Source organism: Eretmochelys imbricata, chromosome 9 (genome assembly GCF_965152235.1).
Source record: "Eretmochelys imbricata isolate rEreImb1 chromosome 9, rEreImb1.hap1, whole genome shotgun sequence".
In the NCBI taxonomy this organism is placed as follows: Eukaryota; Metazoa; Chordata; order Testudines; family Cheloniidae; genus Eretmochelys; species Eretmochelys imbricata.
The window spans coordinates 32,510,327-32,530,721 of NC_135580.1; the positions used below are offsets into that span (position 1 = coordinate 32,510,327).

The 20,395-nt window shown below is 41.4% G+C and overlaps 1 protein-coding gene across 5 annotated transcripts in view; it reads left to right on the forward strand.

Annotated features, from left to right (window-relative positions):
- The window catches only part of TFDP2 (transcription factor Dp-2), a 162,684-nt gene that overhangs the window by 62,864 nt on the left and 79,425 nt on the right, over window positions 1–20,395 (forward strand). For all 5 annotated transcript variants that reach the window (XR_013347052.1, XM_077825716.1, XM_077825714.1 and 2 more), the window contains one exon: window positions 18,221–18,324. Coding sequence is in view for 4 of the 5 variants with exons in the window: in XM_077825716.1 (XP_077681842.1) it covers window positions 18,221–18,324 (104 nt within the window). In the remaining variant the exon portion in view is untranslated. The remainder of the gene's footprint in view (window positions 1–18,220; window positions 18,325–20,395) is intronic.

Here is a 20,395-nt window from a genome sequence, read left to right on the forward strand (position 1 = left end):
GTTTCCAATACACATGTTACCAAGAACAATACTACATAACTGTTTTAATTTAGACAGGAATCTGTCTAATGCTTTAGCTTTGTCAAATAAAGTTGTAATGGGATCATAATCATGAAAATAATAATAATTAAATCCATGGAAGTAATCAACAAGATTTGATTTAAAAAAATGCACAACAGACTTTTGAGCTGGGAAACTCCTGATGAGGATTTGATTCGGAAAAAAAGAAACAGATGTCTCTCCTGTTACAATTGAGGTTGTTTCATTCAAAGTTCACAGTAGTTGATGAGGGTGAGGAGGTTATAAATCTGGCTTAACCAGATCGTGTCTAAAGAAAATTTATGGGAATTAAATTATTTTATTTGATGTTTTGCATTTTTAATTGCAGTGTAGTATCTTGGAAACTTTGATTTTCTTATTGTTGGCTTTTAAAAAATATCTGAGGTGTGTATTATCTGGGAATGAGTTAATATCTGCAAAAGTGGGTTTTTACTTCGGTTAAATCAAGTATAGGGAACTGACTTGGTAGAAATATTTTTTATTCAAATTCATTTTGTGCCCCAAATGACTAACTACTTGAGAAACTATCTAGATGTGTTAAAGCCAGCTAAAAACTTAGAGGTTATCTGAGGTTCAGTAGAAAAGCTTAAAATGAAATTCACATGTAAAAAGGCTGAGTTATTTTAGGGGTTAATTGTTCTGTTTGCTTCCTAAATAAAGTATAGTGATTGACCTAAGGGGCCTACGTGTGAGCAAGATCTACATCAATTAAAGTATTTTGTCTATGAAGAGGGAGTCAGTTAGCTCATAGCTATCAGTTAATAGGGTGGGTAAGAGAATGGTGGCTTTTAACTGATTTATTTAAATATTTATGGAAGTGGTGTGCTTGATACTTATTTTAAAAGATATAATATAGCATCAAAATTTGTAATAGTTTGAATGGATCAAAGACTTGAGTTTGTCCTTGACGATTAAACAATGTAGTTTTTTCTCCTTGACAATTAAACAACGTAGTTTTTTCTCTTGCTGTGTTGTTCCTTTATTCCATTACCTTACATAATTTTAAGATTTATTGCTAGTAAGATGAAGAGAAAACTTAAACCCTCATCCTCCAACTGGATTCATGTGGGAGGGGTCATGAATGCAGCTCCATTGAAATATTGGGCCTTTGCATCAGACATGATCTGTAATGCTTCACATTTTTGTAATAACCTTTTGTTGCTGAAATAATGTTTATCCTTATGCTGCACACTAAACTTGTTAGTGAGATCCGGTTGCAGGATCAGGACCATATGGGAGTAAGGGTCTGTTCCCAAAGATCCAGAGAAATGGCACCAAAGACTTCAGTTCTTCAAACTTTTCTACATGGGTGGGATACTACATTGAGCCTGAAGTTATTGGGACTCTGTTCAGACTAGGGTGACCAGATAGCAAGTGTGAAAAATCAGGATCGGGGGGGGGGGGGTAATAGGTGCCTATATAAGAGAGAGCCCCAAAAATCAAGACTGTTCCTATAAATCAGGACATCTGGTCACTCTAGTTCAGGCATAGGGATCTGCCCACATAAATCAACTTGCAGGATTGGGGTTGCAGCTGTAAGCCCTTCATGGAAAGGGATTATGTATTCTTTTCATATATGACTGTACTACATCTAGCAATTTTTAGATGATACTGTAATATAAGGGATGGCTGTATGAACGGATGATGATGTTTGATCTTACAGGACAATTCTCCCTGGCTGGGACAGACAAACCCTCTTTTTAAAAGCAAAATATTTACCATTTTCTATTCCATCCTCCAGCATATTGTCTAGACGAGTGTATATGTCAATGAAGTTAAGAGATTTTTCTGTTTTGTTTTTGTTTTTTCTTCTCCCCACATCGGTGTTTCTAATTTTCAAATACTGGATGGTATGTTTTTGTTCCTTGAGGCTATAACTTTTTGTTTGTGTTATTTTTTTCTAATAATACAGGTACCAAATGAAGCAATACACATCATGATATCCAATTATGTAATACTTTCTGTACCACCTTTAAAATGTTTTAACTTCATAGAAACCAAAGCATAAAGAAACATCACATACCCTTATTGCAAAATACCTTAAATATTTCACAACTTTTAGGCCAGTTTTAGCTCTGCCAATTAAAAGCTCTCTGTAAGGTACAGTTTTTACTCTTTACGATGATTTAATTATTAATTCAGGATAAAACATGATGACCAGACATTTCCCAAGTTGAATATTCATTCCTAGGTTTTAAATGCTGTTAAATCTAATATGTTTCTTTCCTGTTAAATGCAAGGGCTTGCTTTCTTGTTGAAATATATTCTCTGTTGTTACCCCAGTTAGGTGATGTATGCTTCCTTTCATACATGGTTTGCTTCAAACAAGCAACAACAGATTCTATGTATTCCCAAATTGACATTGTTTCTGACTGTTATTTCAACTAAGTTTCAGAGCTGACAGAATTTAAACAGAAAAATAATTGAAAAATCTGTAGCTTTGTGTCTTTTATAAAAGAGTGTAACATTATAGCAGTCAATGCTGTATGTCAGGGTGCAATGTACAGACTAAAATATCTAAAATAAGTGTTGTGGAATGATTGACTCATAAAAATTGGCTAAATAACAATGTTCTATAACACAGCAACTTTGTAATTATTAATGAAGTTATAGGAGTAAAACTTAAATCTAAATATCATGTAAATGAAATTTCTGGTAATGTATGTAGATAAAAAGAAGCACATTTTTTCCCTCCAATGTCATGTAAAGGCATAGGTCTCAATTCATTTAATACTGCTTGTATTTTCTAAATAAGAAATTATAGCATTGGTGGTCCTCCATGATGCACAATAATAATGGTGACAGATATTGACTGAAAAAATACAATACCTCTCTGTCAGGAGAACAATAGCATTTTAATGCACTTATTCATGACAGCTCCTTATTTTGAATTTGTACCAGTGATTAACAGTACTTATCTTGTGCATTGTTTTTATATACAGTATGATTATAGACGCAGGCTTGATTACTGGACAGGTTTTTTTAATGGAAAATAGTACCTGCAAACAAAATATTTGATATAGTTTACTTTTTGAAACTATTAACAAGTCCCTTGGATTATCTCTGAAGCTCTTGCCTTAAGTTCCTAAAGCAAGAATAACCTTTTAAAAAAATTACTTGGGTGCTGGAAGTGCATAGTGCTGTACACACAAAATACAAACAATGGAAATATGTGGTGTGGGTTAGGCATACAGGAGTAATTGCTTTATTATTTGTATTGCCATACTGCCTAGGAGCCCTTGTCAGGACCCAGACCCCAGTGTGCTGGGAGCTGTACAAGCAAAACAAAAATATGGCTCCTGCCCCAAAGAGTTTACTAGTGAATTATAAGACCTAACATATAGTTACAGAAGAGGGGAGTACAAGGAAACAATGAGACAATAATGATCAGTATGATAGGTAGTGGTATCTGCTTACCCAGCAGCCTAACCTTTGTCAAGTTTACTGAAAGCATCATGGCAAAGAAGAGTTTTAAGAAGGATAATGAAGTAGCTTTGCAGATGTTTATGGAGTGCTCCTCCCAAGAGTGCAGGGGAGAAAACAAAGCCATACTGGCTATTTTGTATTAGCACCTAGATATTATTTATGATAAGTGCTTAGAATATCTCCTTTGTTTATTTTACTGTGACCAAGGACTTTCCCACCTAGTGCAGGCAGACAAAATAGATACCAGGGGTCATAATATGCCAATGATTATTATTATTAATAGTCATGTTTATCATGGCAATTTCTAGTGACCAACTGAAAGTAGGCCCCCATTGTGCTGAGTTCTGTACAAATGCAGAATAGTAGATACTCCCTGCCCTGAAGAACTTAGTGAGTGATCCATGTGTGAAAAACAGTATGTGTTGTGTCTGCACAAAACTTGAAAGGAGGATCTGGTAGATTTAGAATATTTGAGTCTTGTCTTCACTACAAAAAAAAAGTATGATCTCAATTCAGGTTAGCTGACTTGAGGTAAAATCCTAGTGAAGACAAGGCAGGTTGTAGTTTTCACACAAGCTAGCAAGTTTGACCTATATAAGCAGTGTTGCCTAGTGGATAGAGCAGTGGACTGGGACTCAGATCTGGGTTCTAGTCCCAGCTCTGCAATTGGTTTGGTGTGGGACAATGAGCAAGCCACTTGTGCTCTGTGCCTCAGTTTCCCCATCTATACAATGAGGATAATGATATCAAACTCCTTTCTAAAGCTTTTTTCGAGCTATGGATGAAATGCACTATAGAAGAGATAGTTGTTATCTGAGTCTTTGATCTATCTATGCTGATCTGTTTCATCCATATGAGAGGATTACTATATGTAGGGGATAAATCTGCCACTTTGTGCTCAACTATCTTTGTCTATGCTTGCATTATTGCTGGTGCTTGTTCTGTGAAATGTGATAATTTGCATAATCTTGTTATTGTCTATGGCCCTCACACAAAGGACACTATTAATACTTAACATTTATGTAGTGTTTTTCCATGTTTAAAGGCTTTCCAGACACTGTAAGTTGGTTACAGAATTGTGTTATCATAGAATATAGAATATCAGAGTTGGAAGGGACCTCAGGAGGTCATCTAGTCCAACCCCCTGCTCAAAGCAGGGCCAGTCCCCAATCTTTACTCCAGATCCCTAAATGGCCCCCTCAAGGATTGAACTCACAATTACTGAAGTCTGCTGTTTTCTATTCAAAGGTGACCTGTAAAGAGACATGTCTGTTCTTTTTAGATTCTTTATTATGTACAAATAAGTCCTGAAGGGATTTTAACCCTGCCCCTTTTTTTTTAAACATTAGACATATCAAGTATTGACATTCCTATTTTTGCTGGAATACTGGTAACCTCCAGGCTTGGTAATTGCAACTCATAACTAGGAATAAAGCCATGTCTACTGAGAAAATTTCAACTGATATAAAATACCTCATCAAGTCTTTTTCATAACCATGATCACTGTGAACCTGTCACCCCAGTGCTCTGCTCTGCATGCTGCTCTCCAGTGGACAGACTAGTTCAAGAGCTGTGTCCTGATTTTCAAAGCCCTCCATGGGATTGGTCCTAGCTACCTAAGATATGATCTCTCTCATGCCCCTGACCTCTCACTGCAGCTCTGTTCCACTTTTGCAGAGCTAGACCTAGAGTATGGAACTCACTCATACAAGAGATAAGAATGACAGCGGGCCTTACTGCTTTCAAAACAAATTCATTTCCTTGACTTGGGGTGCACGTGCACCCATCCACACAAACAGACTCTAGAAACTATTTTCCATTTTTAAATATTTATGAAGTGATCAGTTAGTATAGTTGTCGTGGTCATTTAAGTACCTGGACTATGACATTGTAAGGGAGTGAAAGTTGAGACAGAGGATATTTTAATCACTGTTGAAAACTGTTTTTTCTTAATATTTGGTTAACAAACACCCTGAAAAACATGTAGAATTAATGGTCTTTTAGTGGAAGACTCAATTTTTACTCCTTCAGTGGAAGGTGAAAGAATAATTCAGCATATGTGTGATATTTCTAAGGTAAAAATTCAGTAAGACCCCTTCCTCCCTGCTTTAAACAACCATTTCAGTCCATATTTATGAATCATAATGAAGCAAAAAAGTTATGCAAGATGGGCAGGAAAAATGCATCTTAAAGGAGGTCACTTTATTATTTGTTTTCTGGTGTAGTCCATCAAAAGGGGATTTGTGGAGAGAGTGTAGATAAAATAAAATAAAAGTCTGCATCACTGTGACAGTGAACTCTTATATATAAACCATGGCTGAATGATGTCTGTGTCAAATTTAGACCATGTAGGCTTTTTTAGCAGGGTTTGTATCTTCTGCATTTGTAAAACAAACAGGCTAAAGGTGATCTTGTGGGGTCATCCAGATTGCTTTGCAAAACAAGTGACACTAAAATGATCATATGCATTATGATCATTGCCATATTTCGAAAAAATGCTTTTGTGCCAAGGTAGTTGGGTTAGCTATGTAGATGGACATAAGTGTAATGGACTTGGCCTTAAAACAGTAATGTTTGTTATATTATAAACCATGAAATTTTACGTTAACTATGTAATCTTATTACATTAATACTCAAAAGTCAGGAAATGAAAGCATTAACTCAGTCACCTTGTACCTCCTCAATACTTTGTGGTAGATATTTAACCAAAAACTTTAATATATTAATATAAAAAGTACATGGGCATAGAAAATATAACACACAGTACTTGGCTGAGTTCATATTAATTGGCTGTTGGTGTGGTAAAACACAGGTCCAGTGCAAGTGGAACTGAGAAAAGCAGCACAGTTTCACAGATCTGAAAAAAACTAATAGGATGATGGAGTGCTGGGAGAAATTCAAGTACTGTAGTTGTCTGAATTGACTTCTTGGTAAAAATAAATGGTCTAAAATCTAGCAAAAATATAAATTAAGTCAGTTTTAAAACTATGTAAATATATCAGTATAAAAAGTGGTGGATTTCTTTTGTTAAGGCCTTTGAGATCAGATGAAAACTGTAGCAACACATTATTAGAGCTGGTTGGAAATTATCTGACAAAACTTAATTTAAGCAGAAAATGCTGATTCACTGTACAAAATATTTGGTCAGATCTATTGCAAATTAAACTAAATTTTTGTTGCTAGCTAGGCAACTTTCCATTGGAAACATGCTGATGTCCCAGGGTGGACATCGCCCCCGTGGAGAGCCTTTCAGCCCTAGGATCCCCATTTGCAGTCACTAGTTTCAACCCACTCTACGGCAGGCAGCCACTGGATCTGGTGCTCCTGGGCTGGTTAGGCTTCTGACTCCATGGCAGGGGCCAACCCAGCCCCAGGATCTAGGCTGGGGCTCTTGGAACTGGATAGGCTCCCCACTCTGCATCAGAGACCAAGCCAGCCCCAAGTTCCGTCCTGGGTTCCTGCTGGAGCTGGGGCTTTCTTGGGGCTGTCTAGGCTCCTTGGATCAAGCCAGCCCTGGAGCTGGGGATTCCAAGGCTTCTAGTCTCCCAGCTCTGCTGGGCTCCCTGCTTCAAAGCAGGAAGCTTTAGTTTAGAAGCCCTGAGAGTTTCAGCTAGACTCTAGGGCAGTCTTGCCATGCCAGGGCTTCCAGGCTCCCTGCTTGGAGCCTGAAAGCCCTGGGAGCCCCAGCTCTAGCCAAGGCGTGGCTTCCAGCTCAATAGCAGTAAATGTGAAATTGCTGTTGCTACTATCAGAAGCACCATGGTTTGTTTCTAAAGTAAAAATCTTCAATTCACTGAGAATTTTCAGTAAATTCTGATCTTGTTCTGATGTGGTACAAACCCCCATTCAGAAAACTGAAACTTCTGAAAAGTTTTGGCAAGGTCTAATTACTAACACTTTTTTTGTTGTTGGTTGATACAAGTTTAAGAAATGTGATATTAAAACATTTCAGATCTGCACGAAGCAACATTTTTTAGTAAGCTGAAGAGGAGTTTGTGAAGGCTTTACACGCCTCTCAATTTCATTTCTCTGTCTGTATGTAATGTGATGATTTTTTAACACCATATCGGTCAATTCCAAGTTCTCAGAGAATGTTCTAAGCATCACTGGCCAGAACCCTACAGGTCTATGGGGAGGAAATCAGGGACACCTGGAGCCTCTGCCATATGTTGGAGCATAACCACCACTTCCTGTACCTCTGCAATTTTCTATACATCAAACAACTGTTTTATAGCACCCACTAATGTATTTCAGTATAATAATATCCCAACTCAGCTGTGCTCACCCACCCAGTAGAGTTTAACATGTTGACACCCTGAATGACTTGTCTCCCAGACAAAAAGAATAATAGTGGAGGGGGGAAGTGGGAGTGCATGCAGCTTCTGGCATGGGGTGGAATAGTGACCCCAATATTGTGGGAGGAGGAAATGAGACATACAAAATACCTGGTATTGTGGAAATGGGAATGTACATAGAGTCTCTCCCATGGGAGGAAGAGTGAGGGACCCTGGAATGGGGGGAGAATAGGAAACACTGGCATGAAGAAATGGTGGGTATATAGCTGCAGGCAAGAGAGGAAAAGCCTTCATAGAAATGGAGCCCCTCAACCCACCTGTTAGGCTCCCAGGACCAGTGCTGATCCCCAAGATATTCCAGGAGCTTAAAAGTATGTTCTCCCAGGATTCCACCAAAGATGTGATCCTTCTGGGTTATGGTTTAACTCTCTCCGAAGATGTGTAGCATACAACACGTGCGCACACACTTTTCCCAGAGTCTAGCACATTATTGTCCTTTAATAGCACAAGAAATACACATCCATACAAAATAATAAAGTCTACATCATTTGCCTGCCTGAGTTTCCTCACCACTCCAGAACATTATTTGGGCAAAGGTCAGGATCCTCTGGAGGCACCTAAGTCCTTCTGCTGATCATGGATTGTGTGCTAAAACATGGAGTCTTCTCCCCTCAAATCACCACTCACTTGGGCTGTCTGTGCCCTTCCTTCCTGTCCCCTTCGACTTGTTTGTTTTGTCTTTTGGCAACTTTTAACTCCTCCAAAAATATCTCAGACCAGAGGAGAAAGTTTCTTCTCCCAGCAAATTCCATTATCTATTGATCATTCATTCATTCATTAAGAGATAAGTGCTCCCCATTGTCCCTGATCGGGGGAAGATATTGACACAGCACTGCTAACCTATGATGGATACATATACAGCGGGGTATTGGTGGTACAGCAGTTTTCATAGGACATTCAGCATCTTTATTCAAAAACAAATTCTGGATGATTATGTTGGCATCAGTAATCCCCTGCCATCAGGAAGGAATATGGTTCGTGGCTGTCTACAATAAAGTTTTCATATTTCCATGTGTACATTCATCCATCACACAGAAAGTTCCTGCATTTTATGGTAGGCCAGGAACACTTCCAGTTTTGAGTCCTCCCCTTTGGGTTAGCTATGGTTCCCAAAGTATTTATGAAAGATTTCTCTGTGGTAGCAGCCCAGATGATACGCCAGGGCTATATGATATTTTATACTGGGACAATTGGCTCCTGCTAGGCCAATCTTGTCAGGAGGTCAGGTTGGCAACAGGGTTTCTCCTACAACTTTTATTATCCTGATGTATTTGCATAAATGAAGAAAAGTCCATTTTGTTACTCACAAGGACAATAAACTTTATAGGGGCGATATTGGACTTACAATGAACAACCTGATTTCATCTGTTCTCTGCAGATCACGAACCATAGTGTACAGGTACCTTTCACTGTCAGGCCACATGGCTGTGTGCAGGTACTTGACACTGTTTGCCAGACTCCATTTGCAGTGCCTGCAAGCTTGGTTCCACTTGATCTAGTGACCGAACAAGGACTATATCAACTCCAAAATGGCTGTTCCCAGCAGAGTTATCACCCCCCTCAATGGTGGTTGAATCTGGAAAAGGTCATGGTGGGCATTCCTTTTAGCCCTCCCAATCCTCTGGCCACCATCATGGTGGACGCTTCCCTCTTGAGGTGGGGTGCTTAACTGGAAAACCGCACTGCTCAGGATACCTAGGCCCCACGAGACACCAGACTACACATAAACATATTGGAACTGAGAGTAGTCCACCTTGTGTGCAAGGCCTTCCTTCTGCTCATACACTCGTTCCATATACAGTGAATGTCAGACAATATTACCACTGTGGTCTGTATAAACAAACAGGGAGGAGTGAGATCTCATCTGCTCTTCCTGGAAGTCACCAGACTTTGGAATTGTTGTGTCAGGAACTATATCACAATACAGGCCATGTACCTTCCAAGTATTCACAACTTGTTTGCAGGCAAGGCCTTCTTGACAGGCCAAGAGTGGGCAGTTCACACAGTCCTAAGAGAAATGTTTATACAATAGGGTACTCCATTATGGGACCTATTCACATCCCAAACAAACAAAAAGCTCCCCCTATATTGTTCCAGAGGAGCCATGGGTCATGACTCTTCTCCCAAGGTGATGTTGTTCCGCTGTCCTAGACAAACAACTTCAGATACGTCTTTCCTCCCATTTCCCTAATTCCATAGGTCACAGGGAAGAAACATAAAGCCAACATTCTCTTGGCACCATATTGGCCCAGACAGTTCTGGATCATGGAATGTCTAACAATGTCTGCCCACCACCCGGTCAGGATCTACCCATTCTTGGGTCTCCTAACCCAGGAGGGGGGGCGGGGGGGGGAGGAATCAAGCATCCCAACCTGGGCTCACTCCATCTCATGGCCAGGTGATTGGATGGCTGTTGGAAATAGAACGCACATGCTCAGCCCCCGTTCAGGCGATCCTTAACCAAAGGATTCTACTACAACCTGCTATTTGGCCTAATGGAGACACTTTTTGGCCTGGGCACAACTCCACCAACATTCATCAGACACCTTGAGCATCCCAGTTTTTCTAGACTGTCTCTGTTATTTCATTGCAAGTACACCTAGCATCAATTCATGCCTTCCTCCCTCCAGTGGAGGGATATTCTGTCTTTACTTGCCTATATTTTTCCTGAAACCCCATGCTTCCGCTGAAGACAAGAGACTTCACTGTCTTGATCTCTGGCATGCTCAACATTCTACCTGCAAAGAATCAAACCCATTAGGAAATCACCATGATTCTTTATTGCCATAGCAGGGAGATCGCTTGGGCAAGCCATATCCTCCCAGAGGATTTTTAAGTGGGTTTTGGGATTCATCTCAGAGTTCTACAAAATAGCAAAAATTCTTCTCTCCGAGAGTGTTACAGCTCACTCCCTGCAAGTACAAGCTGCCTCCACGGCATCCTTATCTGACATCCCACTGTAGGACAACTACAGGGCAGCCACCTAGAGTTCTGTCTACACATTCATGACATGCTATTTTGTAGCTCATGCCTTGGCTGCTGATGCAGCAGTAAGATCAGCAGTACTGCAAGCATCTTTTCTACTGGCTTGCACTTGCCTTTAGTCTGAACACTGCTTATCAATCACCCACATGTGGAATATACTTAGGAACCATCACTCAACAAAGTGGAGGTTGCTTACTGTAACTAGAGGTTCTTCGAGATGTGTGGTCCCTATCAGTATTCCATTACCTGCCCTCCATCCCCTCTGCTTTGGATCCGGGTTGGACTTGTGGTAAAAAGGAGTGGAGAGGCGTCGTCCTGTACCCCCTTTTACCATCAGTCAGGAGCACGAGGAGAGCTACTGCACATTTGTGGGTCAGACACTGCTTTGAAGAATTTCCAGACTCCGTTTTGTGGCGTACACGCATACCCATTTGTAGAAGATAGATAGGGATCACACATCTCGAAGAACCTCCAGTTACAGTAAGTAATCTCCACTTGTACAGACAGATCCCTAGAATCATCACAAGGATATACAGCCCCAGGCATGAGGCAGGAGGTTCTGGAAGTTGCAGGGAGTCCCTGAAACAAAAGGGAATGGGAGGGTGGCACACAGGGAACTTGTGGGGGTGGAATGAAGGGATGCAAAGAACCCTGGTGTGTGCAATAAGCTAGACCTATGCAAGCTACAAAGTGTGTGAACAGCCCCCCATCCCAATTCAGTAGGCATGTTATAGGCCATCAGCTCACGGAAGGCCTCAAACAGGTTTTCTCCTACCAGCATGCTATGCTAAAAGCCTGCCTGTGCAACAACTATTTTTATTTGTAGCTGGCTACATAGGAGCTACCCACACTTGTAATTTAAGTCCATGGTTTATTAGCAGTGGCACATCTCTTGAACACTACATATCCAACTCAATTTTGATGAAACTTGCCATTACCATCTTATCCAAATACTTGGTTTTTAAGTGATAGTGTCAGTCACTGATTGAGGCTGTGATTGGATCATAAGGATCAGGTGCTGTCAGTTGAAGACCAGCATATAGCATAATACTTTTGCAACAACTCTTAGATAAATTATTTTTTAAAATATCAACTAACAAGATGAGAATAGGTAAACAAACTTATGAATATGCTTTGTTCTCTGAGTGGTTGCACAGGTCTATTCCACTCAGGGGTGTGTTCAAGAAAAGGACACATTTCCAGAGATCTGCACCTGAAGCAGCATTTGAGGGAGCAGGCAATGAGACTCAGCTTAGTCCCGGTCCTTCAACAGATCACCCAGCCTCTTGGACTGCTAGGGAGGCTGTAATGGTCCCTGACTGATGCATGGACTTAGATTCTTCTCTGAAAAGGAGGACTTGATCTTTCTCTTCATGGCTTCCCCAAAAGAGGACCCATAAAACAGACCCGAGCCACTCCAGCGTGAAGGACTCTTCCTCCTTGTCACGGTGTATGCACACCCCATTCCCCTTTGGGGCAGGGCAGGGCGGTGATATCACCACAGTTAGTCTCCCTGGCAGCCCTTGGGGCGGCCACAGTATAGTCCAGAGGCTGAGGTTACAGCCTAATGGCCAGAGTGAATATGGTGGCCCTCAGACATAGGGCAGCACAGCCAAATGGCTAGAGTCAATATGGTGGGGAAAAGGGGGTGACAGCCTGGGTAGGGGGCCCCGGGTCCGCCTGACTCCACCGGGCCCCAATCTCACTCAGGTGAGAGATACCACTCACTCACCCTCCCTGGGTCACTTCCTACCGTAGTTTCAGAAGCTGCTGTCCGTGGGGCATCAGGGTCTCCGAGCTCTTCAGCATGGAGATCCTCCGGGGATCCTTGGGTTCCAGGCCTCCAATCCGGCTCACACGATGTCTGGTTCTTGTAGGCAAGGGCTGTGGCAGCTCTTCAGTTGGAACTTCAGGCAAAGGTCCTTCCCCTCCAGCAGTTAGCCTAGAATGAGCTGGGTTGCTCCCTTTTATACTTAGGCAGCAGTTGGCACATGCCCAGCATGGCGTGAGGGGTGGGACATCCATCGCCCATAGTGTGGGGTTAACCCTTTCTTCTCCAGTGTGGGGCATGCACATCCCCTCGCACTCCTCTTTGAAGAATGACACGGAATATCACCAGAACTCCTCAGGTACTCAAGGGAGAGCTGAGCCATCAACCCTTCTCCTTGGGGAACATATTAGTACCATCCTGTTGACTCTTGTACTGTCTGTGGGATGTCTATTGAGTCTGGTACCCATGGACACTGTTCCAGCACCAGCTTTATCAGTACCAAGCATAGACGCCAGACCAACTTCCCCTCTGCCCAGTGCGTGCTCGAAACCCTCCCCCTGCACTCCCCTCGCCCAATCCCCATTCCACTGCTTCCCCAAAGTCCCTATCCCATCAAGTTCTTCACCATGTCCAGGGCCTAAATTCAGCTGGACTCCATTGGAGAAGAGCTCTGGTAAATATTTTCAAACCCGTGGGAGTTCTGGTGCCTCCTGTGGGATTGGAGCCCCACGGGTCCATTCCACCGCAGGGCTAAAGCTTCAAGGTCCTGCAGCTGAAGCCCGCAGCCCCAAATGGGTGGGGGACGGGCTCCAGAAAGTAATCTCTCAGAATTTAAGCCCTGACCATGTCCATTTCGTCTGTCTCATTGATTGTATGGGACTCATGCAGAACAAAGGAAAGTTGTAATTAGTTCCAAGACAGAAAAGTAAGTTCATTGAAGGCCTAATCAATTCAACTAAATTGATGGTTTTTCTTCCTCAAGATAGGTTTCAGGTGATTGTCCTGTTGAGCCCATCTCTCAAGTCTCGCCCCATCACCACGGTCCAGATATATTTAAGTCTACTAGGCCACATGACTTCATGTGCTTAAGTGACCCTGCTTGTCATGCTAAGCCTGCACATCATTCAGGGATGGCTGAATGTAGTCTATCTACTGAAGAAACTGTCCTTGGACAAATTGATCAACGTTCTTTCTGTGCTCCCTAGAGTGGTGAATGTGGAGGCATACCATTTGCTTGCCCCCTTCCAACCAAGAGAATGTTACTGACCTCTCTCTGATAGGGTGGGGTATGCAACCACGGGATTTGCAAACCCAAGCTTTGTGGATGGAGCAAGAAGGCAGCTCTTCATATCAGTGTTCTGGAACTTTGAACAGTTCACAACATCTGCTGTGCTTTTGATCGTCACATCAGTGGCCCAGATACTCATTGACTATACATCTGCAATGTACTGTTAGAACAAACAGAGGGAGCACAGTGCCCTACGCTCTGTTGGAAAGTGATTAAACTCTGGCACATTTGCATTAAGGAAGACATAGCTCCATTACTGCTCATTTACCTGGCTCCTGAATCAATTGGCCAACCATCTCAGCAGGAGTTTTTCCTTGAATTATGAATGGTCCCTAAAGAACAGTGTGTTGAGGACCATATTCAAAGCCTAGAGGATTCCGTCAGTCAACATTTGTTTGCAACAAAAGATAACAGGAATTGTTGTCAGTTTTGTTCTCAAGCAGTTCCCAGTTCAGGATCAATGATTGATGCCTTTCTGCTGAGATGCGGAGTGACACTCATGTATTTCCCCCCCTATTCCGCTCATCCCTCAGGTCAGGTCAGATTGAAACAAGATTGTGCCAAGATAATGCTCAGTGAACCAGTATGGTCAAGATTGTGCTGCTTCTCAGATCTTCACAGACTCTTCAACCCCCATGACCTCTGTCTTTTTTTCCAGACCTGCTGTCCCAGCAGCAAAGAGAGATGTGGCTCCGAGATCCAAGCAGCCTGCACTTCATGGCATGGCTTTTGAGTGGGTAGATCAAGTGAGAAAAGACTGTTTCATGGCAGTTCAGGAAATACTTATTAGTAGAAAGCAATCCACTAGGAAGTGTTTCTCGATCTGGTTCACTAGTCTGAGAATTTAGTGAGCAGGTGCTATGATCCAGGATATTTTAGATTATCTGCTTCACCTTAAATCCTTGGGTCTTTTTCTGAGTTCGCTGAGAGTCCGCTTAGCTCCATTCTCGGCAATCCTTCCTCCCATTCAAGGGAAGTCATTTTTTTTCAAACCTCATGGTTGTTACATTTTTAAAAGGCATTTGTTCGCATTTTTCCTCCTGTAAAAGACACACTTTTGGACCTTAACACTGTACTAGTGGCCCTGATGGGTCCTCCCTTTGAGCATTTGGCAACCTGTTCTTTGCCTTATCTCTGTCAAAAGATATCCTTTCTCATTGCAGTTATATCACTCAAAAGAATGGGTGAGCTTCTGGCTGATGGCAGGTCCTCCATGTACCTAATTATTCAAAGATAAAGTAGGCTTGAGGTCACATCATCAGTTTTTAATTATGTAGTGTGGGCATTTCATTTGACCCAGATAATATGCCTGTCTGTTTTTTCCCCAAAGTTGTACTCAAATGAAGATGAAGAGTACATCATACTTTGGATGCAAGGCAAGCACTGGCCTTTTGTCTGAACAGCACTAAGCCCTCTAGTTTATCTCCTCAGCTCTTTGTCTCTTTTGCTGACAGAATGAAAGGTCAGGTAATTTCAACACAAACCATTTCCAAATGGATTATTTCCTGCATTAGCCATCCACTGCAGGGACTATTGGCTCATTCAACAGGGGCTTAAGCTACCTTGGTAGCATTTTTGTGGGATATTCCCATATTACTGGACATCTGTAGGACACTGGTTCTCTGGGCATCTCTCCACTCACCATTGCACCATCACAACTTCTTCAGGATCTGATGCAAACTTTGGGAAAGCAATCCTACACTCACTATTTAAGTAGATTCTGAGTTCCACTTCCAAACAGCACTGCTTGTGAGTCACCTGAGTGGACTACACGTGCAGCCGCTCAAATTAAAAATTATTACATCTTCAAGAAGTGGTTCACATGTGTATTTCATGACCTGTCCCCTCTGCCTTGGTGTCTTGAGACATGTTTCATTTCAAAGGAACTGAGAGGGGTCAGAACAACACCACCCTTTATATAGCCTTGGGAGGAGCCAGAAGAGTTCCAGCGTGCATGCACTGCCCTATCGGGTACTGCTGCCAGAAAGATCTCTGATTCCAGCGTGCTGGGTGTGCATACACCTGAGTGAAATACACATGTGAATCACGTCTTGAAGAACAACAGTTACAGTGCTTGTAAGTAACTCCCCCCCCCCCCCCATTTGTGTATGTTCTGGTTAAATTTTGTTGTTGAAAGTTTTCATGGAAGAAATGTGGTTTAAATGAGGTACAGAAAGGGAGGAGGTTCTGAGCATCAGGGAGTCATGGAAGAATGAGCAAGGGCAAGTGAGTAAAGGAAACAAAATAACCATTTGGAAGGGAGATTTGGGAAATGCTTAGATAGCAGGAGCTGGGAGTAGTGGGAAATGATTATGGAGGTCTAGACAGAGGAGTGTACAGCCTTGCAGTTGAAGATAGAATGTTTGAACATGATGGCGAAGGAGACGGGGAAGCCAGTGAAGGAATATGAGGAATAGTGACTTAAACAACATGCAAGCAGGATGGTTTTTACAAATAGCATTTTGTATAGCCTAGAAGAAGATGAAATGAGATGGTAAGAGGTCAGAATTGAAGACATTGATCTTGACATGGGTAGGAATTTTAATTTGAAGATGAAGAGGGAAGGGAACTTTTAGTGAAGCCTTAAGGATGAAGGCTTTGGTATTAGCCTGGCTACAACTTGGCAAAGGAGGAGACAAATCATATGACATTGAGGTTGTGAGCCTGGGAAAAGGATGGTGTTGTCTGTCAGTTTATGGAAAAACCCAGAAGAGAGGGAAGATGAGAGATTCAAAAATCTGTTTTTGTTATGGTTAGTTTGAGATGATGGCTATATATCAAGGAGGTGATGTGAAGGAGCCATTCAGAGATTCAAGACGCAAACAGAAACAAAACAATTAGAGGTAGCAAGAGAAATTTGAGATTTGTCATCTTAACGATAACTAAAACTGTGGAAATGGATGAAGTCACCTAATGCGAAAGTATAGAGGGAGAAGAAGATAGGGCATATGGACGAAGACAGAACCCTGAGGGACTCTGATGGAACAGGAAAAGGTGGAAGCAAAATGCATGATTCATGAGATAGGAAGAGAACTAGGAGAGTGCAGAATTGTAAAAATCCAGGGAGGAGAGCAAGTGGAAGATGATGGGAGTAGTCAGCTGAGGTTAAAGTGTTGATACCTTGAAGAGGACAACTCCAGCGATGATGCTCTTAAGGCTGAGAAGGAGGAAGTTGTTAGTGACATGAGTTAGAGCAGTTTCATTGGCATGGAGAGGTGGAAGCTGGATTACAGGGTATACAGAAGAGAGTTATAGCAGAGAAAGTCAAGACAGTTGGTGGACATAGTCAAGAACCTTAGATCCAAAGGGAGATGGGCAGTAGAAAGATAAGTGGATCAAAGGGATTTTTAGAATAAAGTATGTTACAGCATACTCAAAGGCTGAAGGAAAAGAATCAAGGTGGTGGAGAGAAAGGTTTAGGACTGGTTTCATTAGCCATAGGGAAAGTGGATATATAATATCAGTAGGTCACCTAGACCACTATAGAGATTCAGATGTTGTTTGGTGGGAACAGAGATTTGGCTTCTGCATGATCTTGGGGGGCGGGGGTGGGGGTGGGGAACAGTTTTTCAAAATTCTGGTATATGCACTTTGCCTGGACACCTGTGGACACATACAGGAACTTGCCCCAATGATCTACTAAAGTCTGTATCACAATTCCGCATTAATCCTTCCTGTCAGTATACTCATGGGCTTATTAAGACAGAGGGATGGAGCAAATTGGGCACGTTGTGTTTCAGTTGTTTAAATGTTTCTGTGATCTGATAGCTTGTCAATCATAGAGTATACATTGACATGCAAACCTCCATGACAGGAGTACCAGTTTGGGACTTTCCATCACCACATTGGTGCCCAACACACAACTATTTGGTGATGGTTTGCAATGGGAACTACCCCACTTGCATTGTGAACATAGTCCTCATCCTGGTAAGGTGACACTACAATGACAGCACTAGCCCATTGTAAGTATACAGAAAAATCATCCAGGTGTGGGTCTATTTTTGTAGGCACACCCATGAGTTTAACTTTTTGTATTAAAGTATGTGGCAGCCGGTGGGTTCCTCTTTTTTGTGGAGACAAGAGGATATTATTTCAGGAAGTATGTAAGTTAATACGTAACTTGTAAGGTAGGTAAAAATCTGGGGCCTGGTGAGTTGACAGTGTCTCGTTAAAAGGCCTTGACCTTTTGTGAGGGTATGTTTACAAAGTACAAGAAAAAGAAGAAACTCACATATTTCAAAATTTGACATAAGAAAGAGGTCACTAAAGCATTACTCATAGCTTACTGTTTAAGGGAATAATTTAGAATTCTGTTTTTTTATCACTTTTCTTTAGGTAACATTTCAGTAATTGCATTACCAGTTTCCAGCACCAATTCCCCAGCTAAGATTTTGCCAAAAACCTTGGGACCAATAAATGTGAATGTTGGACCCCAAATGGTAAGTACTCTAACTCTGGGCAACTATATGGCTGACTTTCTGTTTACTTAACATAAAAAGGTTAATAGTGAAAGTACAAACTACAACTGCAGCTTCTCCTCCAGCTATAAATGTCGTTGAATAGACATAAGTGCTTCCCCTTGTATCCACAGGTAATGAAGTAGGAACAATGTTCTTGGCACTCTACCATAACACCACTCCCAGGAGAGATTCTGTATGAGCATACCTACATGTTCTGGAGTGAGTGGAGGCTCCTTGTGCGAAAATATACAGCTACACCTATTACATGACATTTATCCTTTAATCAAAATTATATTGAAAAAAACATTTTTCCCCTCCAGAATCTTGCTGCTGCTGTTGAATATTTTTGTGTGTTACATTCCCTCCACACAAGAGATGAGAGAGTACCTGGATTCTGTTATGTGCCTAGAGTTTCAACTTATTGTTATATCTGTATAACAATATATCGCTGCTAAAAATGGTCTGTTATTGTCTATACTAGCTAAGCAGTGTACGGCACTGGTTCAGAAGGATCCATTTTGAGAACTATTTTCAGCAATAGATCAATTTCTTAATGGATAGGACAGTAGTAGTCTTGCATGCATAAACTAGATGTTGTAGTAAACTACATTGGAATACATGATGACTTTGGCCCATATACAACATCCATCCAAGGTGTTTTACAGTAATTTGTTGTAATGGTTTCTAGTTTGCAAAACCCATAGTCTCAAGTGGTTTCTGTCCAAGTTGGACAGGAAACCACAAGCACTATAGCTAGTCCTCCCAACTTTATTTCCCAGTGTACAGCGTCTTGCATTTGGTATTAGCTAAAAGCCTTGCTTCTAGAGTAGTACTGTGCATTGTGGAATTTGCGTTTCAGAAGTTCCTGAAAACACCGGTAAAATGAACTTTGTAAGACATGCACTATAATGATGCTCTAGAATGTTTTTACCAAAAACAGTGTTGCTATGTGGATGCCATAAGTGATTGCAAAGAAAAAGAATGAGAGAGAACCACCAAGTTCATACAATCACTGCCCTGCAAACACACTCTGAGTGTGCATATGATTGTTTTTGTTTTTTGCAAAAATGTAACCTGTGATTCACAACTATTGGCCACTGGTTTAGTTCCGTCAGTGATAGCAATAGTGAAAGCTGTAACATAGAAATGGAAATTAGACATTTTTACCACCCTGTCATCTCCCTCATCTGAGCACACACATTCTCTCCAGGGTTAGACAACACAGTGGTGAAAACTCCTGACCTGCCTGAGTCCTGTCATGCTACAGCATTCTCTGTTGCTACCACAAGTGCTGAATTATTATTTCTGTTGTTGACAGTTCATACAGCCCCTGCCTCTTAAAAAACGTGTATGTGTGTGTGGGAGGGTGGAGTGGGGGGCTGGAAATTACATCAGCCTCTAAGTGTAAATTCTAATAAATGTTTGGTGTGTGTTTACTTATCAGGAGCAACCCATTTCTGTAGAGTAGAGTAAACTGAACAATTGAGTAGTCTTAAGGGATACTGTCAAGTTAAAAACCATACTTCTGTCTGAATTATTTTATCTACTGTTAGAAAGAACACCTGAGATTACTATAGCTTGAAAGATATTGGACAGAAAATGACTGTTCATTATTTTGACAGTTTTAGACTTCACCGGGGCTATTCATGTGAATAGAGTTAAACACACACGGCCCAATCCTGCAAACTTACCTACTTCATCAATACGAGAGTTCTTTGTGTAGAGATAATTTAAATATAAATCTTTTCTATAGGCAGCTCTTTTTTGTTGTGAGTTTTTTCTCACATTAACAGGAGAGAGAAACTTTTTTTAAAAAAATAGATAGGAAAACATGGTTGCATAATGACAACATATGATAGGGGAATCCAGCGGCAGGTTTAGGAATAATTTCAAACTCTAAACTCAACTTAAATCTGGTCCTTTTTAAGAGGCATGTAGGAGGGTTTCTTTGAAATACTCCCCATCTATTTTGGCAGATGCAAACTGCCCAGTGATCCAGTTTTGGGTAGCTAAGGTCTTCTATGAATCTAAATGTCCAGTTAACAGTCAA